The following is a 23,650-nucleotide window of genomic DNA, read 5'->3' on the forward strand; positions in this document are numbered from 1 at the left end:
GCGTGAAAAAATTTGGAGCGAATTTGGTGCTGAACAGAAGAGCGGAGCGAAAAGAGTGGTTTTTGTTCGTACCGCTGTTTTTGAAAGAGTGAGAAATCGATGTGTGAAATAATTTTCTCTAAGCCGGAGAATTTTTTTGTTCACGTGCGGCTTTTAAAATCAGTTTTTTGCAACTATTGATGGTTATGAGAATTAATTATGATATTGTATTAGGTTTAGGTTTGTTTTGATAGGAATTCAAGGTTTCAAGTAGTTAACTTGATTTTAATACTAATTTGGAGGTTTTTGACTATTTCTGCTAGTTTTTAGACGAAATTTAATGATTTTTTTGGCTGTTTCTTTTGTTTTTTTGGCTCTAAGTGGGATTTTAATAGAAGCTGTTCACACATTTTCATGGTTTTTGAAGTCAAATTGGATTGGTGATTTTGCTCACGCCGAAACACGAAGTGGAGAGAAAAAGCACCGATTGGTTTTGCGGCGTGAAATTTTTTTGCTCTAAATTTAAAGTAGAGTGAGAAAACGGTGTTTGAACAAACATTCGATTTTTTGCCAGTGGTTTTTTGTTCCCATACGGCAATTTCACTTTAATATTTACTGTTTTTTCAATTTTTTGGATCGGATTTTTTAAATGGTTTGCGTAATCCGTTCATAGTTCGTTCTAGGTCTAGTTTTCTGTTTAGTCAATGTTCTTCCGGCTATATTTGTTCACACATTTTCATGATTTTTGAAGTCAAATTGGAATAGTGATTTTGGTCACGCCGAAACAGGAAGTGTGGCGAAAATGCAAGTGGTTTTGCTGCGTTAAATTTTTCCGCTCTAATTTTAAAATAGAGAGAAAATGGCGTTTGAACAAAAATTCGCTTTCTCGCTAGTGGTTTTCTGTTCACTTGCGGAAATTGCACTTTGATTTTTACTGTTCTATCGATTTCTTATATTTTTTTCTAAATGGTTTTCCCAATCCATTCATTGTTCATTTTAGGCCTAGTTTTTTGTTTGAACCAAGTTTCAGTTCATTGCTTTTGGTTTTTGTTCACATGCGGCATTTTGACATTAGTTTTCTCATTTTTTCATTTTTTCAATCTGATTTTTTTGAAGTGGTTCTTCCAATTCACTTATAGTCCGTTCTAGATCACATTTTTTGCGTAGTCAATGGATGTTCTTTGAATTGTACGCCAGGACTTGCCCTGCTATGTTTTTTATTTCGCGATTTTTGTTACGACCACATGACGTCACAGCCACTTCAAATCTGCTTTTTGTTCATCCAGTCATGCAATTTTAACTGAAGTGCGTGCGTGACGTCATTTTTCGCTCTTAGTAGAGCGAGTTTTGAGTTCATTTGCGTGAATAAATTTATGGTCACACTTGACTTACCTCGCTCACAAAAATGACTTCCTCACTTTGAAATTGTCTTTTATTTACTTTAATTCAAAGAGATAAAGTCAAATGGGTGTGTGTCACTCTAAATGAAGATTATTTGAGAGCAGCTATTAGAGGCAGCAAAAACTTATCCAGATTTCAAATAAAAAAATAACATATCAGCCTTCAATGAAAAGGCGACAAATTTTTTGGTCTGTCTTTCTTACTGTTTTTTGGTTCTGCAGATCTACGAAGCAATTGCGGCTATTTTCTGGCAATCTGCCAGCTATGTTTCTTGTTGACAAAATCAAATGGAAGTTGATAAAAAATGAGTTATTCTCTCATTTATGTGATATAAAAGCAGCTTGTACCAAAGCATTGGCTATATTAGTATAGAATTTTTTCGGTAAAAACACAGCAAAGTCAAGCAGATATAAAAGCGCTTGTGTCAACTTTTTGGCGGTGCTAAGCCCTGGGCCATTCTTGTATTTTTTTGTTTCACAAATAAAAATGGGCTTTTCTGCATATGTTAGTCACAAAATGAGCAGTGTCTCAAATTGGCTTTAATTTGAAGATTTACAGTCAAATGAGGAAGCCTCAATCTAATTGAAGTTTAATTGAGGGCAGCTTCTAAAATCAAGACAAGGTTTGCGAGATTGTTTTTTTATTTTGGTATCATTTTTCCATTTTTAGTTTGAGAATGCAGATCTAAACTGATCGGCTAAAGTAAGTAAGCACCCCTTAACTTGCACTTCCGTTAAAAATTAGAGAGAAAAAAATGGGAATGAATTGTGATCTTGTGACAACTTTCTTTATTGGGAAACTGGGATTGAGTTCATCAAATTTACATTGCGGTTTCTGGTAAGTGAACTTTGTTTTATATGCATGCGAGAGGACAAGTATTGACGATCAGTTGCTTAAAAACTGTTTAATTTCTCTTAAATGAAATTTGTAGCAATTATGTTAGTCCTGTTGGTCTTTTAATGCGATTTTTCACTTGACCGCTTGCTCGTTTGACCCATTTGACTTTTCGTCCTCAAAAACGGGATAAACAGGTAGCGCCCGGCGGGCTTTAAGTTCTGTTAGAGCCTATCAGCTCACTAGTCTCCAAGTATGCGATTCACAAACTTTTGGCGACTTATGCTTATGGAAGGGCGGTTCTTGGAAGTTCGAAAATTGAGTTTTCACTTCGTGAAAATAGGGGGTGCTAACTTAATTTTGCCGTTCAGTATGTTTGAGCTATTGCAGCTCAATGTATATCTGCAATCTGCCAGCTATTGTTTTGCATGCATTGGTACATGCAATATTTTTTGGCACTTTTTTAATGTTTTCGTCCACTTCGTTCTGATAAAATTTGGACGGCTTCATTGGACTTCAAATAGTACTTTTTCAGTATCTTAGCCACGACTCTTGAACTAAGTTGCCAGATGGTGGCAGTTTCGTTTGCAGTCAGAAACTGTTAGATTCAGTTGTCTCGCAATAGGCCGTTTTCTTGGTTCTCATGTTAATGAGTGTGTTCTGGATCCGTCCGATCTTTTACGAGCGGAGACACTAATATTTTTCCCGAATAATTCCGGTAAATTTTCTCCTTTTTTCGCTCCTTTTTCGCTCAAATTTTGACAGTTCCGAAATTGGTTTTATATAAGCAACTTAAAATCTGAACAACACTCGTTTTTAATCGCAAATGTTTTGGTCTTGTCGCTTTTCATAAAGCAATTTATCGTGCTGTCAATTTTTCGTCTGGCCGTTTTGCTCGTCTGAACGTTAAATTTCGTGACTTTTTGTTTTGATGAACAAAGCAAACTGGTAAAGCGCAGGGGCCTTAGGTCTCTGAGCAGTGCTGTAATAGCCCTACGAGTCGTCAAGTATAATCGTTGACAAAGTAATGGCACAAAATGGAATTTGAATTGGTCATTTTCCTGTTTTAGAAGCCAATTGTAGTGAACATCTCTTGCTTTCCTATGCTTTTTCTATCAATCGATGCATAATCATGAGGTTTTAAAAAATCTTAATTTGGAAGAACCGACAAGACTATATCCAGAGAAAATTCAGATAGAGGTTGGCCAATTTTTCGTAAGAGCACAACGTTGAATCCTGTATGAAATACGTTCATCTTGCTCATTAAGTTGAATTTACAATGCGGAATCTTGCTTAAAATTGAGGCCTGAGCAAGTTGAACAAATTGCACGTTAGACAGAACCCACTACTGCTTATAGAGAATTGGCCAACGTTATCTAGATTTTATTTGTGAGTAAGATTGTTAGTTTATTAGAAATTACAATTAGAAAAGTTTATTAGAACTTTTCCGTCGATTTATATGAAACCAAATGGAAGCGGCTGATAAGTTTTCAACTAAAATTGACTTTAAATACAGGCAGTTTACCATGTAAAACTGCAGTTTGTGCTTGGTCTGCGAGTGTTTATGATTCTCTAAAATTTTTGAGAAAACAAATTCATGGTGTGGAGTGCAGTTCATGATAGTTTTAAACCGCCTGCCGGCCCGCTCACCGTAAAGAAACCACCATCTTCCCCATATAGTTTTTCTGACGTGTCGTCTAAATTTGTGGACAAGTTTATTGTTAATGCCCGCGCTTTTAAACCCCCCTCGCACTAAGTAAATTTCGCTCGGTAAACTTAAGGTGGCGAAACTAACCCGTCTTCTTGGGCTTGAGATTATTTCGTAGACCGACTTTAATCGGTTGTATTCAAATGGTTCACTCGACCTGCAGACCTCTCTTCACACCACTGACAACTGGTAAAGTCAAAAGCAGTAGTCAATTTATACTCGCTGCTTTATGTTTTTGACTTATATTCCTTTGACTTCCGCTTTACATTTCAGCTGCTCGAGTCAAATCCGATTGTCCGAACATTGTGTATGTTCTGGTTTGTTCAGTTGTAGTTCTGGTGGACTGAATTCAAAAATTGTACGTCATCCATCTAAAACACTGAATTAGCCTTGTTCTATTTATTTAGGATGAACAAATGACGCAACATGTAGCAGCAGCCCCTGAACGCGAGAGTACGTACTCTTTTAGTCTCCCTCTTGTTTAATTCTTTTATAACTGCAATTGTTTTATGTGCACTTCGCAACCTTCCAAATTTCAACACGTTATCAGAAATCGGAATGGTTCAAAAAGATGCTTTGAGGCAAAATTTGCATCAACTATTATAATGACTTCTTTTCTGTGCAAATTTTGTGCTTGAGAAACTTGTCTTTTCAGATGAATTGTTGCCTGAACTCTTGAATTTCGCTGAACTAAATTGCTCTTGCAAATTCACGCTGTTGAAATCACTTTGTGTCAGTTTGCTGAGTCAAGTGAAGTATGCCGGAATTGGTCTCAAAATTTTTTGCTCTGTATAAACTGTAAATATCAATTGAATCCCTTCAGAACAATTACACCCCCTCCCCGCCAAACAGATCACAAGAACAGTGAGAATTTAAGCTAGGCTTGTGGAAGGCTTAAGAGGGAACGGAACTCAATGCGCAAATGCACGAAGTCAATGTGGTCCGTAAAATGAGTGTTTAATTGCTTAAGTGTTTAACGTTGTTTGAAGTAATAATTGTAATTTGTGTGACTTTATATGCGAAATGGTTTACTTGATTGGTTTTGCTGGAGAATTTTTTTGCTCGGTTGAATGAATCGCTTTTTCTTTTAATTTTTTTCACTCTTGATTTTTGCGTGATCTGAATTGCTCTTTGAGATTTTAAGCTGCTTAGTATTATGAGCGAACGAGAAAGGTAGACGTGAAACATTTTCTATAAGCCAGCGACCTTTTTTTATTAACATACGGCATTTTCAGAGCTCTTCTTTAAATTTCACCTCTATATTAGTCAGTCAGAGTCTACCGCAATTCGCACAGTTGGCTAGATAAATAATTTAGTGATAGCTATGATAGCGATAGTTTTTTCAAGTTTTTGATACCAAAGAGAATCTAAACTTACAGTGGTGATTTTAGTCGCGCTAGAGAAGAAAAGGGGAGAAAAAGTGAGTAGTTTTGAAAAGGGATTCTTTCTCAAACTTCTTTTATATTGTAGCGTGGAACTGATGTCAAAACAGATTCTCGATTTTCGAGAGGAATTTAGCTTTCATTTTGTTAAATAAAATCTCCCATCTTCTCAGCAGGTTATTATTGTGCTCCTTTTTTTTCAATTCAAAGAATTTGAATTGTATTGGGACTTTAAATATCTGCACACACATTTTTATGATTTTGGAAGTCAAATTGAAATGTCGATTTTGGTTATGCCGAAACAAGAAGTGAAGCGAAATAACGAGTGGCTTTGCGGGGTGACGTTGTCTTACTTTAAATTATTACGCAATATACTGAAAACAGTCTAAGTCAAAAGAGCAAAATCAAAAAGAAACGGGATAAACCGATGAAGCCCGTTCATTAAATGGTAGTGCATTAGGTTCTCAAAATTATCCTTGTTAAAGCGTTCGCTCGCTGGCATTAGTGTTAAGCTCAATAATTTTTGGTCTAGTGGCTGAATTAAATATATTTTTAGAATCTAACTGAAAATTCACACCGAATTAGAACTCGTTTTGAAACTCAGGAAATTCTGTCAATCTCTTCTTTTTTCTTTTCTATTTCAATCCGGAGCGCCGAGCGCATGGAGCGCGTCAACGGTGGCTATTTTCAGACAATATGGTGACTGTGTTTAATTGTTTGTCTTTGTGTGCATGTAGGATCATAGGCTTTGTTGACTTTCAACGTTTGATCCCGCTGAAAAAATGTTGATTTTTAAGTCATCAGTTAGTTTTATTCTTTGGATGTTAGTTCAGTACTGGTCCTGCTGTGTTCCAAAAAATTTTATTATAGCTGCGAAGCTTTAAGCTGAGTGGTGCTACATGGCGGTGCAGTTGTTTTTTTTGTTTCGTCGTCTGACGCTCTTTTTCGCTTTACATCTGTTCACACAAAAAATTTGAAGTCAAATTTTCTCAATGACTTCTTCCTCTGGCTAACGGCATTTGCCCGCGTGACGCCATTTCTCACTCTCTTTAGCAAATGTTTTTAGCTCATTTGCGTGATTAGATTTTGATCATACTTGACTTACCTCGCTCAATAAATTGACTTTTGCGCTTTAAAATTTAAGTTTAATTTGAATTTGTTTAAGGTCAAGGAACTCATATGTGTAATACATGTCCCTAATGAAAAGGTTTCTGTGCGATGAATTTGAACAAGCTTTATTATTTTATCGCTAAACGTTTTTTACATAGCTCTTTGAGCGCCGTTGATAACTTTTTCAAATTATATCTGTCTCTATCTATTATACGGCACGCAAGTCTGTTCTTTCGCAGCTATTCCAGCAATCTATGTTTGTGAATATTCGACGTTGCGCTCACCACAATTTTGTATTTGTTCATTTTCAATTGTTTGACTGATTTGCGTGCGTGACGATTTGGTGCGATTTGTTACTCAAACTTTCAATACCAAATCGATGGTTAGCTAAATTGCAAGTTTCATGCTAGCAAGACACAGTACTTTACTGCTCAAGTGAGATTGCGACAATCCGCAATTTTTATCAGTTTAACATTGAAACTTAAGTTTTCCGCTCCTCTCTGGTTGTGGTGCCAGTTATGTCTATCGGTAGTTATTCTTGTTGTACATGTCAACTCTCAATCGTTGATTGGGTGAACCCAACTATGTCGACATAACTCAGAAACGTCAATTTTTCTATGCAATAATGACGTCAGGAGTTGGTGGTTAGCCATGTAGATTATCCATAGAATATTCCAAATTCATGTCAGGTTTTCGGTGTAGAATTGACGTAAAAATCAAAAAAAAGATAAAGCGTACTCCGTGTTATTATATTTAGAACAAAATTTGTCGACATGTAGTGAATCAAGTTTGCGTTGCATGCTTCTCTAAATTTGTTCTTTTAACAAAAATTAAAATTTGAAGAATTTATTTATGCTCGGCCTTAACATCGCCGGCCCTGTTTTTCATCACAAAAGCATCTTTCCTATTAGGTATGACAGGAGCGAGCTTCACTACTGGTCTCTTGTAAACTCCGTTGCTTGTTTAAACTTAAGCTGATCAAGTCACACCGTCAGACACATCGATGGTCTCCGTAACTCGACCCAGATTATAATATCCTCGCTGGTTGCTGTCTTCGATCAGTTAAACGAGATCGCCTTCTTTAGGAGTTTCATTTGCTGTAGGTCGCCATTTTTGTCGATTAGGCAAATTTGGCAGATAATCTTTACAAAATCTGTCCCAAATGAGACTTTCATAGGCTTGGGTTTGTCGAGAGCTTTCGATTATCAAAAAAATTATTCTGGGCATGGTAGTTAGCGAACATTCTTGTTGCCAAGCTAGAAGTGATTGGTTGTCTCTAGAAGTTCTCCGATCCGTGTTTTGTTCCGTGCCGCAACCTACTCGGTAAATTCGCGGTCAGCTCCGACAATGTGTCTCATGGTCGCTGATTATTATACTAGGAGGTTTGCCGTAATGAAATAAAAGTTTAAAGAAATTATTAATGTTCAGCCTTCACAAAGAAAAGTATTGGTTTTTTTGTTAGTGTGTAAAGTGGTCATGTGAACTGACGTTTTCTGAGCAAGAGAAATTTTTGGTTCATCCGCTGCGTTCAGTAAATGACTTTGACTTTGAACAGAGTTTTTTTTAGAAATTAGCGCATACAGATTTGAGTTGTTAGCCATATTTTCGTCCATTTGGCCCAAATTTCTTATTGTACCTTAGTTTGTTGTACAAGTAAATGTTGATAGATGCCTCTTGAATATGCAACCATCTGAAATCGATACCACAACGTTTCTGAGAGCACTTATAATGCGTTAGAAATGCGCAATTGTCCCATATTTTTCAATTTTTTGTGAATTGTTTGCTTTTTCAAGTTCTTTATTGGATTTCTTCATTTTTTGCGCTTTGAGTGGTTCTTTTTTAATACAACCTGATAAATATGTCAAGGTCTTTTTGATAATTTCTGAATTGGATGACCCTTTTCGACGAGGGGTGTTTTTGTTTTATAAAATTGTACACATACCTATCCGATTTTGGCTGTTTTTGTCATCGCTTTCGGTTTGTACCTTCATTTACATTAAAAAAACTTTTGGCTCACCATAGGTGTTTTTGTTTTCTTTCTAATTAGAATTTAATGAAAACTTTAACCATATTTTGAACAAAAATTTTTTACTGATTCGCAATTGAGCTGTCTTCACTTCTTATTGCGAGAGGAAGATGCTTTTGTGCTGTATTTAAACGTCGATTGCCTCATAACAAAAAATTCATGTTTTACCTTAATGTTTTCTTCCCGTTGATTTTTAATTAGAGTTTCTAATTTAGTTTTTTGATTTTTAAGAAATTGCGAATCAATTTTTCATCTTTTGACGTGTTTTCCACATTGTAGCATGTTTCTTGCTAACATTCTTCTAAGACCCAAAATTTTTTCTGCCCTGCCTTAATTGAATTGAAATTTATTGATTTGAACTAGTATTTTTCTCTTTGAACTTGATTGATTGATTGATTTTCCTTTGAAACTGCAATTGATTTTCCTTAACATAATATGGCACTGAGGTTTCGCTAGCTACACTCGGCAGCCTCATTTTTGAACAATCTTTTTTCTGCGAATATTCGTAGCGCTTGGTTTTGGCTACATACGAGTTTTTGCGTTTGAATATTGTTCTCTTTGTTCAGTCTTTTTGATGATTTAAAGCAGCAACTAATGGTTATAGTTAAAGCGACAAAATTTTTTTAGTTACCAATTGATTAGTGTTTTTGTATTGTAAAGTAGTGTATCGGTGGAGACAACTTACAGAAGTTGATAAATTTTGTAACAATTTTTGGCCCTTTCTTTCAGTATTGAAATTTTTCTTCCAAAGTAAAGTTTTAAGAGCTTAACATGGCTTGACTTTTGCTGTTTGCATGCTTTGATGTTTTCAATTGCGTACAAAAAATTGGTTTCGTTTAATATAGGTGTGATGTTATTTCTTTTAGTTCAGTTGGTTTTATGGTTTATCTTCGTATTTGACTGAATTTTTTTAGTAGTCACTTTAATTGGCACCAGTTGATTTAAAAAGTGATTGTTTAACGAAGACGACTCTTTGAGTCGTTTCCGGTATTCTTCCGGCTATGTTTTTTTTATCGTCGTCACGATTTTTTTTAACCATATGACGTCACAACGACTTCAAGTCTGTGATTTCAACTTCCTATGCGATTTCAACTGAATGGCGTGCGTGATGTTGTTTTCCACTCTAAGTGGAGCGATTTTTTGTTCATTTGCGTGATAAAGTTTTGGTCGCACGTGACTTTCCTCACTCTCAAAAATGACTTTCTCACTCTGAAATGGACTTTTCAAAGTTTAATTAAAGAGATAAGGTTAAGTGAGTGTCTGTCACTCTAATTGAAGGTTTTCCAAGAGCAGCTAATATACATAACAATAATTTATCAGTAATTTATGCAGATTCATAATCAAAATATTACATCTAAGCATTTAATGAAAAAATTTTTTTCGGCTTTGTTTTACTATCTTTTTGAGATTGCAGGTCTACAAAGCTATTGCGGCTATTTTCTGACAATCTGCCAGCTACGTTTTTAATGTCTTTTTTTACCCCCGCTTTAGTTGGGGAGAGAAACTGTATACTCACTGGGTTTTTTGTTCAGACAGTTTTAGCCGATCGATATATTCATCGTAGAGTTTTGAATTGTATCATTAATAAGCTCGTACATCCTCGATTTTGGAATTAAAAAGACATTTTTGAATTTCGTTATTACAGGGAGTTATCGAGGTTTAAAATGTTTAAAATATTCGGCGTTTTTTTTCACTTTTCCAGTAATTTTTGCTAAAAATTGGCACAATATTGCTAATATAATTTAAACTAAGACAAAATTTTGAACGATAGTCTGTTTTACAATTAGCGTAGAAGAGGGTTGCTGAATTGTTTTCTTGGAGTTTCTTTTGCTAAAAGTTTCTACAAATTTTTAAAAATTCAGGCTTTTCATCAAAAATTCCACAAAATATGGTTTTGGTCCACTTTGTTCAATTTCCCGAAAGTGGAGTATTAGAAAGCGCTGACACAATCTCTTTAAGCTCCACAACAGAGCTAATCGAATCTCGGTGCCCTATAAAAGTCTCCTGGAATTAAAGTTTTGCCGGTTTGTCGAGAGCTTTTGATGATCGAAAAAATTATTCTGGGCATGGTAGGTAGCGAACATTCTTGTTGCCAAGGAAGAAGTAGTTGGTTGTCTCTAGAACTTCTCCGATCCGTTCTTTGTTCCGTGCCGCAATCTACTCACCAAATTCGCGGTCAGCTCCAACAAAGTCTCATGGTCGCTGATTATTATACTATTTTTGCCGTAATGAAATAAAAGTTTGAAATTATTAATGCTCAGACTTCACAAAGACAAATATTGGTTTTCTTGTGAGTAGTATGTAAAGTTGTCATGTGAACTAACGTTTTCTGAGCAAGAGAAATTTTTGCTTCTCCGCTGCTTTCAGTAAATGACTTTGACTTTGAACAGAGTTTTTGAGAAATTAGCGCATGCAGATTTCAGTTTTTTTTTACATCTTTTCGTCCATTTGGCCCAAATTTTTTTTGTACCTTAGTTTGTTGTACAAGTAAATTTTGATAGATGCCTCTTGAATATGCAACCATCTGAAATCGATACCACAACGTTTCTGAGAGCACTTATAATGCGTTAGAAATGCGCAATTGTCCCATATTTTTCAATTTTTTGTGAATTGTTTGCTTTTTCAAGTTCTTTATTGGATTTCTTCATTTTTTGCGCTTTGAGTGGTTCTTTTTTAATACAACCTGATAAATATGTCAAGGTCTTTTTGATAATTTCTGAATTGGATGACCCTTTTCGACGAGGGGTGTTTTTGTTTTATAAAATTGTACACATACCTATCCGATTTTGGCTGTTTTTGTCATCGCTTTCGGTTTGTACCTTCATTTACATTAAAAAAACTTTTGGCTCACCATAGGTGTTTTTGGTTTCGTTTTCTTTCCAATTGTATTGTTTTTGACGATGTCTCATTAGAATTTAGTGAAAATTTTAACCATGTTTCGAACAATAATTTTTTTACTGATTCGCAATTGAGCTGTCTTCACTTCTTATTGAGAGAGGAAGATGTGTTTATGTTGTACTTAAACCTCTATTGCATCATAACAAAAAAATCATGTTTTTACGTCAATTTTTTCTTCCCTTTGATTTTTAATTAGTTTCGAATTTAGTTTTGTGATTTTTCAGAAATTGCGAATCAATTTTTCATCTTTTGACGTGTTTTCCACATTGTAGCATGTTTCTTGCTAACATTCTTCTGAGACCTATAATTTTATCTGCCCTGCCCTAATTGAATTGAAAATTTTTGATTTGAACTAGTATTTTTTTCTTTGAACTTGATTGATTGATTGATTTTCCTTTGAAACTGCAATTGATTTTCCTTAACATAATATGGCACTGAGGTTTCGCTAGCTACACTCGGCAGCCTCATTTTTGGAACAATCCTTTTTCTGCGAATATTTGTAGCGCCTGATTTTGACTACATACGAATGTTTGCGTTTGAATATTGTTCTCTTTGTTCAGTCTTTTTGATGATTTAAAGCAGCAACTAATGGTTATAGTTAAAGCGACAAATTTTTTTAGTTATCAATTGATTAGTGTTTTTGTATTGTAAAGTAATGTATCGGTTGAGACAACTTACAGAAGTTGAGAAATTTTGTAACAATTTTTGGCCCTTTCTTGCAGTATTGAAATTTTTCTTCCAAAGTGAAGTTTTAAGAGCTTAACATGGCTTGACTTTTGCTGTTTGCATACTTTGATATTTTCAATTGCGTACAAATAATTGGGTTCGTTTAATATAGGTGTGATGTTATTTCTTTTAGTTCAGTTGGTTTTATTGTCTATCTTCGTATTTGACTGATTTTTTTAGTAGTCACTTTAGTAGGGACCAGTTGATTTAAAAAGTAATTGTTTAACGAAGACGACTCTGAGTTGTTTCCGGTATTCTTCCGGCTATGTTTTTAATCGTCGTCACGATTTTTGTTTTGACCATATGACGTCACAACGACTTCAAGTCTGTGATTTCAACTTCCTATGCGATTTCAACTGAATGGCGTGCGTGATGTCGTTTTTCACTCTTAGTGGAGCGATTTTTTGTTTATTTGCGTGATCAAGTTTTGGTCGCACGTGATTTTCCTCACTCTCAAAACTGACTTTCTCACTCTGAAATGGACTTTTCAAAGTTCAATTAAAGAGATAAGGTTAAGTGAGTGTCTGTCACTCTAATTGAAGGTTTTTCAAGAGCGGCTAATGTAACAACAATAATTTAGCAATAATTTATACAGATACATAATCAAAATATAACATGTCAGCATTTAATGAAAAATTTTTGTTTTCGGCTGTGTTTTACTATCTTTTTGAGATTGCAGGTCTACAAAGCTATTGCGGCTTTTTTCTGACAATTGCGGCTTTTTTCTGACAATTTTAGCCGATCGATATATTCATCGTAGAGTTGTGAATTGTATCATTAAGAAGCTCGTCAATCCTAGGTTTTGAAATTAAAAAGATTTTTTTAGTTTCATTATTACGGGGAGTTATCGAGGTTTAAAATGTTGTGAATATTCGACGGTTTTTTTTCACATTTTCAGTAATTTTTGCTAAAATTGGGCACAATATTGCTATTATAATTTAAACTAAGCTAAAATGTTGAATGATAGTGTTTTTTACAATTAGAGATAGAAGAGGGTTGCTTTATTGTTTTTTGGTTGGAGTTTCTTTGGCTTAAAGTTTTCATAAATTTTTAAAAAATCAGGTATCTCATCAAAAGTTGCACAAAATATGGTTTTGGTCCACTTTGCTCAAGTTTGCCGAAAGTGGAAAACTAGAAAACGCGGAAACAATCTCCCTAAGCTCCACAAGAGAGCTAATTGAATCTCGGTTACCTATAAACGTCTCCTGGAATTAAAGTTTTGCCGTTTTTTTTTGCAAATTCAACTCAATAATTATTCTAAATGCATCAGTTTTTTTAGTATTTGAAGTTGTTTTTTGCTCAACAAATGGTCTTAATCGCAAGCATAATCCGGTATAGGTTTTATATCACGGATTCTTACAATCAGAAAATTTTTATGGTGCTGCCTTTTTAAATTAATTTGCTTTTGTTTTTTTAACGTTAGTTATTGACAACTTTTTTTCGTTCACAGCTCATTAATGACAGCTCCGATTTACGTAGAAATAAGGCCAAATGTAAATATAGTTATATTCAAAGAATTTGATGTTCTTTATGGCTTTGAAGAAGAGTTTTATTAAACTTTAATTGAGTTATTGGGTTTTGCATGGAGTTGTTTTTCTTTTCGCAGTCCGATGACTAATTCTATCATTCAAAGGTCCAAATGGGTTATTCAAGAGGTGTATTTGAATCTGTATCATGCATTCGGTTGTTACCTAATGTCTCTTATGTCACTAAATGTATGTGTTTTAAGAAAGTTTTGGTGATTTTTTGAATCTGTCAATTTTTTGTCTTATTTCATTCAACTTTTAGCTTATTCTCAGTAAATACAGGTCAAACTTTTTTCGTATAGAATACAAACTGATTTTTTGGCGGATGTTTTAAAAGAACGGTTGTTTGGTTTTGGTACTACGAAATTTGTGATTTTTGTGCATAGTTGCCGATTTTTGATATTGCTCTTGTTTCTTTGGTAATTTGTCACCTTGCCTAACAATCCAGCTGAGAAAAGCTTTAGAAAATTTGTAACTGAACATGTCTTTTGTTTGCTTAAGATTTGGTTTTAAGGGCTGCGGAACCGTTCTCTTGCAGAGTTTGCTAAGTTTTTCTGCCCTCTATTTGTTGTTAAGTTTTGTTGTATGCCAAATATTGGGTAATTAAAGGTCTCAGTGACCGACTATGGATACAAAAATGATCCTAATATCTGATATCGGTATAAAGCTAATGATTTTATTGACTTTCAATTAAAATTTAAAAAAATAAAATTGTACCTCAATTTATCACGTTTTGCTCTGGTTTGCTTTTCGTTTTCTTATTTCAAAATGTTGTATCATTTCCGTAACATAGCCTCAATATTGAGAGATCTCAGAAGAATTTTGTGAAATTTAGATACCTTTCAATTTTTGTTGTTCTTTTTGCTTTCATTTTTGAGATAATCGTTTTACTAACATTCTTTATGATGTTAAAAAAACGCAAATGAGGATTTAACTTCCTTGCTATTAATATTTAATAAATTGATTGGCTTCAACACTGTGGTTTTGTAAATTTGTTTGAAATTTTTTTATTTCAGCTGGTATTAAATGTTATTTCATAGTCTTATGACTTTGTCGACTAATAACAGGCGCAATTAATTTTCGAAGAAATTGTAAGATAAACTGTCTACTCTTCAAGTCGAAAGCTTATGTTGGTTATGAATTATGAAAATATTTGTTTTTAAAAAAAGACAGTGGATTTCTGAGGTTCGCTAATCTTATTTCTGTTAACTTGTAGCTTAGCATCTCTAAAGACAAGTCACATCCCTTATCTATTGAACTAATGGTTTTATTTTCCTCAAATGGTCTTTGTCCTTGGTACAACCACTTTTCAAAAATATTTATGATTTTCGCATATTCGCCCAATTTTGTAAGTTTTTCTTTTCTTTTCCCAGTATCACTGTAATGGGTGGTCCTCTTTTCATTTGAAGGCAAATGCACTCAATATTTTTTTAATGTTTTTAGTGGACAGTTTAATGTTTAGTTGGCTGGAACATCGTTTTCCTACAAATTTTTTCGTTTGTTTTTTTGCCTATATTTGTCATTCTTTTTGTAGTCGTAGGAAATATCATGGATAATGAAAGATCTCATTGATTTGTTGAACGATATATTGATGTGTTAATTTTTTTGCCTCTTCCTCATTTGGTAGACAATTAAGTGAAAAATGTAGATGAGCGGGGTCGGAACTTAATGTGCGTACGCACATTACCGAGCCTCCTCGTCTTTTTCTGTTTTTTAGAATGTATGGTTCTTATTTGTCTCACGTGATACGCCATAAGTGAACAGAAGCAGTACCAAATTATTTCTCGAAACTATTACTCTAGAAGCTGCAATTTGTGAAGAAGCTTCAATTTCTGTTTTCAAATTTCGATTTGCCCTTTACAGTTTCGTTTCTCTACGCAAAGCAAAATTTTCGTTTGTTTTTACATGTTTTTTTCTGTTGTTATTGTTTGATTGTTTTATCTGATTTCTATCTGATTTTGTTGAGAGTCATTGGCCGCACAAAAGCTATTCAGAAATGTTTAAAATTTTTTGTTTTGATTGGGCTTCGTTTTGAGAAGCTCGAAAAATTAGTAGATAATTATTAGATAAGCCTATTTATAAAGCAGGTATTGTTTTGATTGGAACTGGTGTACTGCTGTGGGGGAAAAGCGGGTTGTTTTGCGACATGCTTTGTTTTCAATCAGTTTTAAAATGAAGTAAAATAAATGTTTCTGAACATATTTTTGTTCACATGCTGCAGATAACTTCTAATTTTGTTGCTCTTGAAGATTTCTTAATCGTTTTTCTTTGCAAATGCTTTATAAAGTCGATAAAAAATTCTAATAAAGAATTTTAACCTTATTGTAAAGAGACTTAATATAATTTTTGCTTTGTCTGAGAGCAATTCACACAACGTTAGTCGGTAAATTTTTAATTTTTTTTGTTATCTGAATGTCATGTATTGTGTTAATCTGCTTTTCCCCCTTTCCCTACTCCTTTCTGCTATCCCCTCCCATAGCGTATTGCGGCTGTTTCTAAGTTTAAGCGAGCTATAAAAAACAAACCAACCCCTTGCGTGTCATTCAAGATCAATCTGTCTGACGGTATTCGGTTTGTTTTAATTGCTCTCAAACAGAGTTTGTAGCAATAAGGTTAGCCCTGTGGTCTTTTGTATGCAATTTTTCGCTGGACCGAGTTTTTAACCCATATGGCTTTTCTTCCCCAGCAACGGTATAACTAGGTAACTTTCGGGAGGGTATTAAGGGCTCTTAGAGCCTTACGCCTTACCAGTCTCCAAGTATTTGTTGGCACATGAATTTTAGCGGCCCGAGGGACTTAGTGCCCTGAGATTGCAAAGAACTTATTTAGAGAACCAAAGGGTACGCTGGGGGTTAAACTTTAATTAAATTGAAATTAAGAGTACAGTTTTGCAAATTATTAAACCAGAAGTTTTCGCCAGTTTTTCTTATTTTTTCCTGTTTTTCAGCTATTTCAATCATTTTCTGCTCCGTGCTTTTGCTTCAGGTTTTGATGGGAAATGTCAAAGTATTAGTGGGTTTGGCCTCACCGCCAAAAATTAGGTTTCATTACTGCGAGCGGGCCGCTAAATTAGGGCCGCAAAACTTAGCATTCCAGTTTTGCACGTGCTAATTGTACGTGCCTCCAAGTTTTAGCGACCAAAAATTCGTACCCTGGGTTCTCTAAGAATGCGATTCACCAAAACTGTTTTGAGGAGACATTTCATTGTGTGATGGCGGTTCTGAATCTGAAATGTTGTCCCCCTCAGTCACCGACCCCCCCCCCCCCCCCCCCCCCCTCCTCCGTATGAGAGCAATTCGCCCGTTAGTCTTGACCAACGTTAGTCGTTCATGTTTAAATTTCAAGTAGTCAAGGTTACTTTGAATAAGGAGGCTGGGTAATTTACATTCTCACATGATGTTCCGGTCCCTCTAATCTGTTTTTTTTAACCAGACAGACAAACAAAGAATAAAAACGAGTCATTGTCAAAAAACTGTTTTGGCATGAAATTTTAGCCTGTTATTGTTTCAATCATTAGTTTTCAGTGCCTGTTATTGACTAATGAATTAGAAAATAAGAGGCATTGAAAACTAATAGTTGAAACATTAACAGGGTAAAATTTCATGCCTAAACAGTTTTTTGACAATGACTCGTTTTTATTCTTTGTTTGTCTGTCTGGTTAAAAAAACAGATTCGAGGGACCGGAACATCATGTGAGAATGTAAATTACCCAGCCTCCTTATTCAAAGTAACCTTGAATACAGATATGAGCTGAAGAGTGTAAGAACAGCTGGTACCATACTAGGCTTGCTATTGTGACTCCCTTGACAGTAAAAGATTTTTTACAGGTGTCGCTGAATCTCAAGGTTTGAAATCGAAGGACTCGTGTCCAGTGTGTGGAGGAATGAAGAATCTCCGCAAATGTAGCGGATGTCAAAGAGTGAGCTACTGCTCAAAAGACCACCAGAAGAGTGATTGGAAAAGACACAGAGTTGCCTGTGAAGCTTTTCAGAAAGACAACCAAGTACTTGAGAAATCCCCATCGACAGTTGGTGTTTTTAAGGCTCTATTATGGTGTAAATTAAATAAAATTAGTGCGGCCCTTGATTAAGTATCAAACGCATAAGTAGTGCATAATTTTGTTCATTTTGCCATTGCAGGAAATGTTGGGAAAAGCAATTAATTGTGAAAAGCAATTAATTTCACATATTTGCGGTACATTAAGAATAAGCCTTCTCATATTTAGTTATATGAAACGACTTTAAATATAGCTATGATGAATTAATGAAGTACTGGTATATTGACATATAGAAAGAGATCTTCGAACAGAGCAGCAAAGCGTCTTCCGGAGTAGAGAACGTCGTGGTTGTTGTTGAGATACAAAGTTGTACTGGACGAGGTATCAGCAACCATATGATCAATCATTTGTTCGAAAGTGAAGCAGCTGGTAAGAAATACATGGCTAAAAGATTTGGAATTCCTGAGGGTCAACTTGAGACTGGAAAACTGACTGAGATGGAGTTTCTGACAGAGATAATGAAGTGGACCGATTGTGAGATGTACTCCAATCCAAAAATGCACGACTATTCGGGAAAAAGTACGATTACCTTGTTAATTGCTCTCCAACGAAGTTTGTAGCAATTATATTAGTCCTGTCGGTCCTTTTTATGCGATTTTTCGCTTGACCAATTTTTCGTCTGACGCATTTGACTTTTGGTCCTGAAAAACGGGATAAACAGGTAGCGCCCAGTGTGCATTAAGTGCTCTTAGAGCCTTTCAGCTCACTAGTCTTCAAGTATGCGATTCACAGAATCTGTTTTGGAGACTTAAACTTATGGTGCGAAGGGCGGCCCTTAAAGATTGACTCCCTCCTCCCCTCACTGTTGCCACCCCATCAGCCCCCGTTGCAACCCCCCCGCCCCCGCCCACGCACGCCCCTTTAATTGAGCTAAATCTAGCCTCACTAAACCGTTGCCTAGCTACTGACGAAGCCAACCGCTCGCCGGTCGTTTGAGAGCAATTCTCCCGACTTTAATCGGTTATGTTTTAATTATAGCTGCGAAGCTATAAGCTGAGCTTAGCTACATTGCGGTGCTCTGGGTTTTTTGACGACACGAAGAGGATTATTATAGCTGCGAAGCTGTAAGCTGAGCGGAGTCATAGTGCGGTGCTCTTGGTTTTTACAATGCAAGAACTGGATTTTATTGGTGCTCTGTATTTTTAATAGCCGCGTCAGCATTTTCATGAGCCTATTATAGTGCTCCTATTTTTTTTTCACTTCGTCTAACAGATTTTTGTTTCTTCTTACCCTGACTTCTTTGAATTGACTTTTTCAATGACTTCAGTGACTTGTACTGCTTTGCAGTTAAAATTTGTGTTCGTGAAGTCATTTCTGCCTTTAGGTCAATTGCGTGACTTACGCTCAAAAAAATGACTTCTGAACTCACTTATGGAACTTTAAATTTTATGAACATTTACTAATTAAAGGTCAATAGTGTGCATCTAAGTAATATATTAAAAACTTATGCCCTAATTCCTGATTAATATCGAGTTTTAATATCGAATATTTATTTTGAAAAAGCTCCATTAGGGCTGTTTCCTTAGAGCGTGTGTGCCTCATAAAAATGACAGTACCAATCTAAGCAAAAAGTCTAGTGGTCTATTAATGGACTGGTGGTCAATGTGTCTATCTCATCTCTTTAGTTTTTTCAATTCATGGAAGGCCACAAGCGTGTAAAGCGGCTTTTTCCGGCACTCTGTCATCTTTGTTTTTGTTTCAATTTTCAGCTAGTTTTACCATTTTGCCTTAATTTCCAGCAGTTTCGTATGTTTTTCTAGCGGTTTTTGTGTTCTTGCTAAATTTTTTTTGCTCTCAAACGAGGTTTGTAGCAATCATATTAGTCCTGTTGGTCTTTCATGCAATTTTTTCTGTCACAATAATGTCGTTCAATCTAAACTAGAGATAGTGTGTTTGGAAGTAGTTTGACCATCTGAGGCAAATATTTGATTAATAGCTTCGATGCGATAGCGAATATTATTGGGGACATCGTGGCCTCCATCGATGATTATTGCGACCGAATTTCTTGAAATTGACTTTTTCAGTTTCAGTGATTTCTTCGGCTGTGCAGTTAAAATTTGTGTGCGTGACGTCGTTTGTTCTAATTTTTGGTTAATTTCTTGACTTACCTCACTCAAATGACTTCTAAACCCGCTTAATGAACTTTAAATTGTATGAACATTTACTAGTTAATGGTCAATAGTGTGCATCTAAGTAGTGCCAAACGTATTTGCCCTTATTATTGAGTATTAGAATCTTGAGTTTTTGATTGCGAATATTAATTTTGAATAAACTCCATTAGGGATTTTTCCTTAGAGCGTGTGTGTCTCATAAAAATGACAGTACCAATCTAACCAAAATGTCTAGTGGTCTATTAAAAAGCTGTTGGTCGATCTGTCAATCTTATTTCTTTAGTTGTTTCAATTCATGCAGACCACAAGAATCTCTTGCGGCTGTTTTCCGGCATTCTATCCTCTATGTTTTTGTAAGAGGTTCTCACACCTTTTTTCATAACTTTGAGCTTTCAAAACAGGATAAACAGTCAAAGCTCAGCGGCATCAAGATTCATTAGATGCTCTTAGCCGCGCTTAGAAATAGTCGTCTAAGTGCTTTGAGTGGTAAAGGTACTGGGAAGGCCGTAGTCCAAGGTTAAAAGGTATTTTTCAAGAATTTTTTTAGCCCAAAATTTTGAGGTGTGTAAATGTTGATGAAGGTCTTTTGCAAGACATTATTACTTTTTATGACCATTTTGTGAGCTAAATATTTTTGTACTCGAAACATAAACCCGTAAATTTATACTTACTTCTACAATTTTTTTTCAAGTTTTCTAAAAATTTGTAATGTTTTGATTTTGTCATGTTCAGCCCTAGGTGACAAAGAACCGTCTCTAGGGTTTGATAATAGGTTACTGCATATTTTCTAGTGTTAATGGAATGGTTTTCGACATTTTAACATCACGAATTTCAACTTCATTTTAACATCGCGAACATCGAAATCACGAATTTCAACTTCTTTTTAACATCGCGAACGTCACAAAAATAGGTTTTTGGTAAATTTTTTATTGCCCATGGAATCGTTTTCAGCATTTTAATATCACAATTTTAGTAATTTTTTTGATAAATTTCATAATTTTTGTCATTTTTTTCAAGTTATTCAAGCCCAAGGGGGCAAGGAATCTCTCTTGGGCTTGATAATATATTAGTGCATAGTTTTTAGTGGTTATAGAGTGGTTTTTAACAATTTTTTTCCTCAAATTTTCGAAATATTTTTTGAGTGATTTTTTTCTGATTCTCATTGTCATTTTCCAAGTTTATGGATTTTTATGAGCCAATGAAACTTATTAAAGCTTGAGACTGGGTTACTGGACAGCCTTTTGAGATAATGGAGTGGCGCTGAAAAAATTATTATAAAATTTTAGCTTTATTTATTTAAAACTTGCAATTGTTTTTTCAATTTTTTTGTCAATTTTTGTCATTTTCTATGATCTTTCTATCAAATTTTTCAGATCTTTTTATCGATCTTTACGGTCCAATTAAACTTTTTTTAGGTTTTGCAGATATGTTATAGGGCAGATTCGGGTGAAAAAGTGATTTTGAGCTTTTTATTATTGCAAAAATATGAAAATTTGCAATTTTCTTTTTTTTAAAGTAGTTGTCATATTCCTCAATTTCTATCTACATTGGCCGATAAACCTTTGTCAAGGCTTGCTTTCTGAGTTCATGGGTATCTTTTAGTGGACCTCCTTTTAATGGTATCTTTTAGTTGGCCTTCAGATTAAAAGCTTCCAGAGTTCCTGCAATGATTATACTTTGTTGAGTTTGGTTGTTTTAGCTTCTCAACTTTTATTTTTTTTGCTGGCATTGTTAATTGATCTGCGGGTCTGGTACTTTAGGTATAAGTTTTTCATTCAATTCATTGGATTGTTTTTCAAGAATTGTCCTGCTTTGTTTTATTGTTTCGTTGTCTGACGCTCTGTTTTCGTTTTAAATTTGTTCACATAGCAAAGCTGGAAAAATCAAATTTTCTGAATGAACTTTTTCACTCTAACGGCAACTGTGCGCTTGACATCTCTTCTCACTCACTCTAGCAAAAGTTTTCGGTCACTTGCGTGATTAAATTTTGATCATACGTGACTTGCCTCACTCACTAAAAAGACTTGCTCTTTAAAGCTTTAATTTGAATTAGTTTAAACTTTAAAAGTTCAATTTGAATTAATTTAAGGTCAAGGAACTCATATGTGTAGTAAAGGTCCCTAATGAAAAGGCTTCTGTGCAATAAATTTTTACAAGCTTTTTTAATTTATAGCTGATTGTTTTTTCATATCTTTTTGAGCGGCGTCGGTGAGTTTTTCAACTTATGTGTGCATCTGTTTCTCTCTTTTATACGGCACGACTATACATCTATTTTTTTCGCAGCTAATCCGGCAATGGCCGGCTATGTTTGATTTTCTTTTGATGATTTTTGTATAAAACTAGAGGGATGAATTTAGTCACGCCGAAACACGAAGTGGAAGGAAAACTTGAATGTTTTTTGTGGGGTAATATGTTGTCTCGGTCAGAAAACGCTGTTTAAAAAATCATTCTCGTTGTTTTTTTCACATGCGGCAGTTGGACATTTCACTTTTTAACTGCTCTCGATTATATGACAAACAGTTATTGTAAAGGTGTGTATGCATATTTTTTGCTTTACGTTTTTAGGCTTTACTTCTACAATAATCTTTGACTTTTCAAGTTACTTTTTCACGCTCTTGTTGATATTGGAGGGATTTCAATTGCTCTCACTGCGAAATAAAGTTTGTTTTTATGAAACCGACTGTTAGAGACTCGATGACAGGGCCCTGATTGCAGAGTGAGTGGTTAATACCTCTTTCGAGGTGACGGAATCGGACTCAGGTCGGGTTTCGAATCCTACCTTCGGCTGGTGTTTTCGAACCCATGAAGAAAAATGTTATCAAGGCTACAGCCCCTGATTTAAATTGCGCACCCTGTCATTCGAGCAATTTTTACGACTCTAGTCGATTTATATTTTTAATACCCTTCGTCAGCCTCTCAACAGCTGTTAATTAGGCGCTCTACTTTTTTAAAATTCGCTTTACCTTTTGATAACGTCTGTTTTACATCAGTCACAATTTTCGTGTTTGACTCCGGACCTACCTCACTCATTGTTTCAACTGAATGGATATTAATTGCTTTCTCTCATCTAACTACGGAATCTAGTGAAAACGGCCAGGGTCAAAATAAGAGCAAAATCAAAATACACGAAACAAAGCGATAGCTGGGGCTATTATTGGCCTTCTTTTTTGTATTTCGTAGTCAGATTTTTTGCTGCCTGCTGTTTACTCTAATACAAAGAGAAAAGGTGACGTCAACGAGTGTCACTCTAATTAAAGGTTTAAGAGCAGCTGATAGAAGCAGCAGTAAGATATGCAGAGATTGTTAATCAAAATCTAACAATTCATCATTAATAAAAAAATTTCTTTTTGGGTGTTTTTTTTACTATATTTTTGAGACTGCAGATTCACAAAGCTGTTGCGGTTATTATCTGGCAGTCTGCCAGCTATACTTTTTGTCTCAATCCTGACGTGCGCCAAGCGGGTTCACGGCGGCTATTTTTGGCAATTTGCCGGCTTTGTTTTTTGGTCGGTTTTTTTTCTACATGGTTTGTTTTTTGCTTCATTTTGCTTTTAATTGCTTCAATGCCTTTTTTTGCACCTTCACAGATTTTGATCTTTGTTTTTTTTATGACTGATTTGTTTTTTATTTGGCGTCGAATATTTGAAATTTTTCTTAATTGATTTCTTAATTGAAAAAAATTTTCCATAATTTCCAATATGAAAGTTTTTAAAGTTTTTTCAATTTTTTCCTATACATGAGAATGACTACGTAGATTTTCTAAGCATTGAATGCTAGATGATATGATGTTTTTGTTGTTCTACTTTCAATATTTTATTTGATTTTTAAATTTCGAAAACTCAAGTAGTCTTTTTGTTTCTATCATTTTTACTATGTTATTATTCTCCACATT

General features: G+C 35.0%; 1 protein-coding gene across 2 annotated transcripts in view; it reads left to right on the forward strand.

The window, feature by feature from the left end:
* The window catches only part of LOC142353739 (uncharacterized), a 36,551-nt gene that overhangs the window by 8,087 nt on the left and 4,814 nt on the right, over positions 1–23,650 (forward strand). Inside the window, exons 2-4 of one of the 2 annotated variants that reach the window (XM_075406085.1) lie at positions 4,330–4,375; positions 17,418–17,593; positions 17,881–18,166. In XM_075406085.1, the coding sequence (XP_075262200.1) occupies positions 4,330–4,375; positions 17,418–17,593; positions 17,881–18,166 (508 nt within the window). Of the gene's footprint in view, positions 1–4,329; positions 4,376–17,417; positions 17,618–17,880; positions 18,167–23,650 lie in introns of both variants that reach the window. The other variant, XM_075406084.1, reaches the window with a different exon arrangement.

The sequence above is a fragment of the Convolutriloba macropyga genome, chromosome 14 (assembly GCF_964194025.1).
Source record: "Convolutriloba macropyga chromosome 14, txConMacr16.3, whole genome shotgun sequence".
In the NCBI taxonomy this organism is placed as follows: Eukaryota; Metazoa; Xenacoelomorpha; order Acoela; family Convolutidae; genus Convolutriloba; species Convolutriloba macropyga.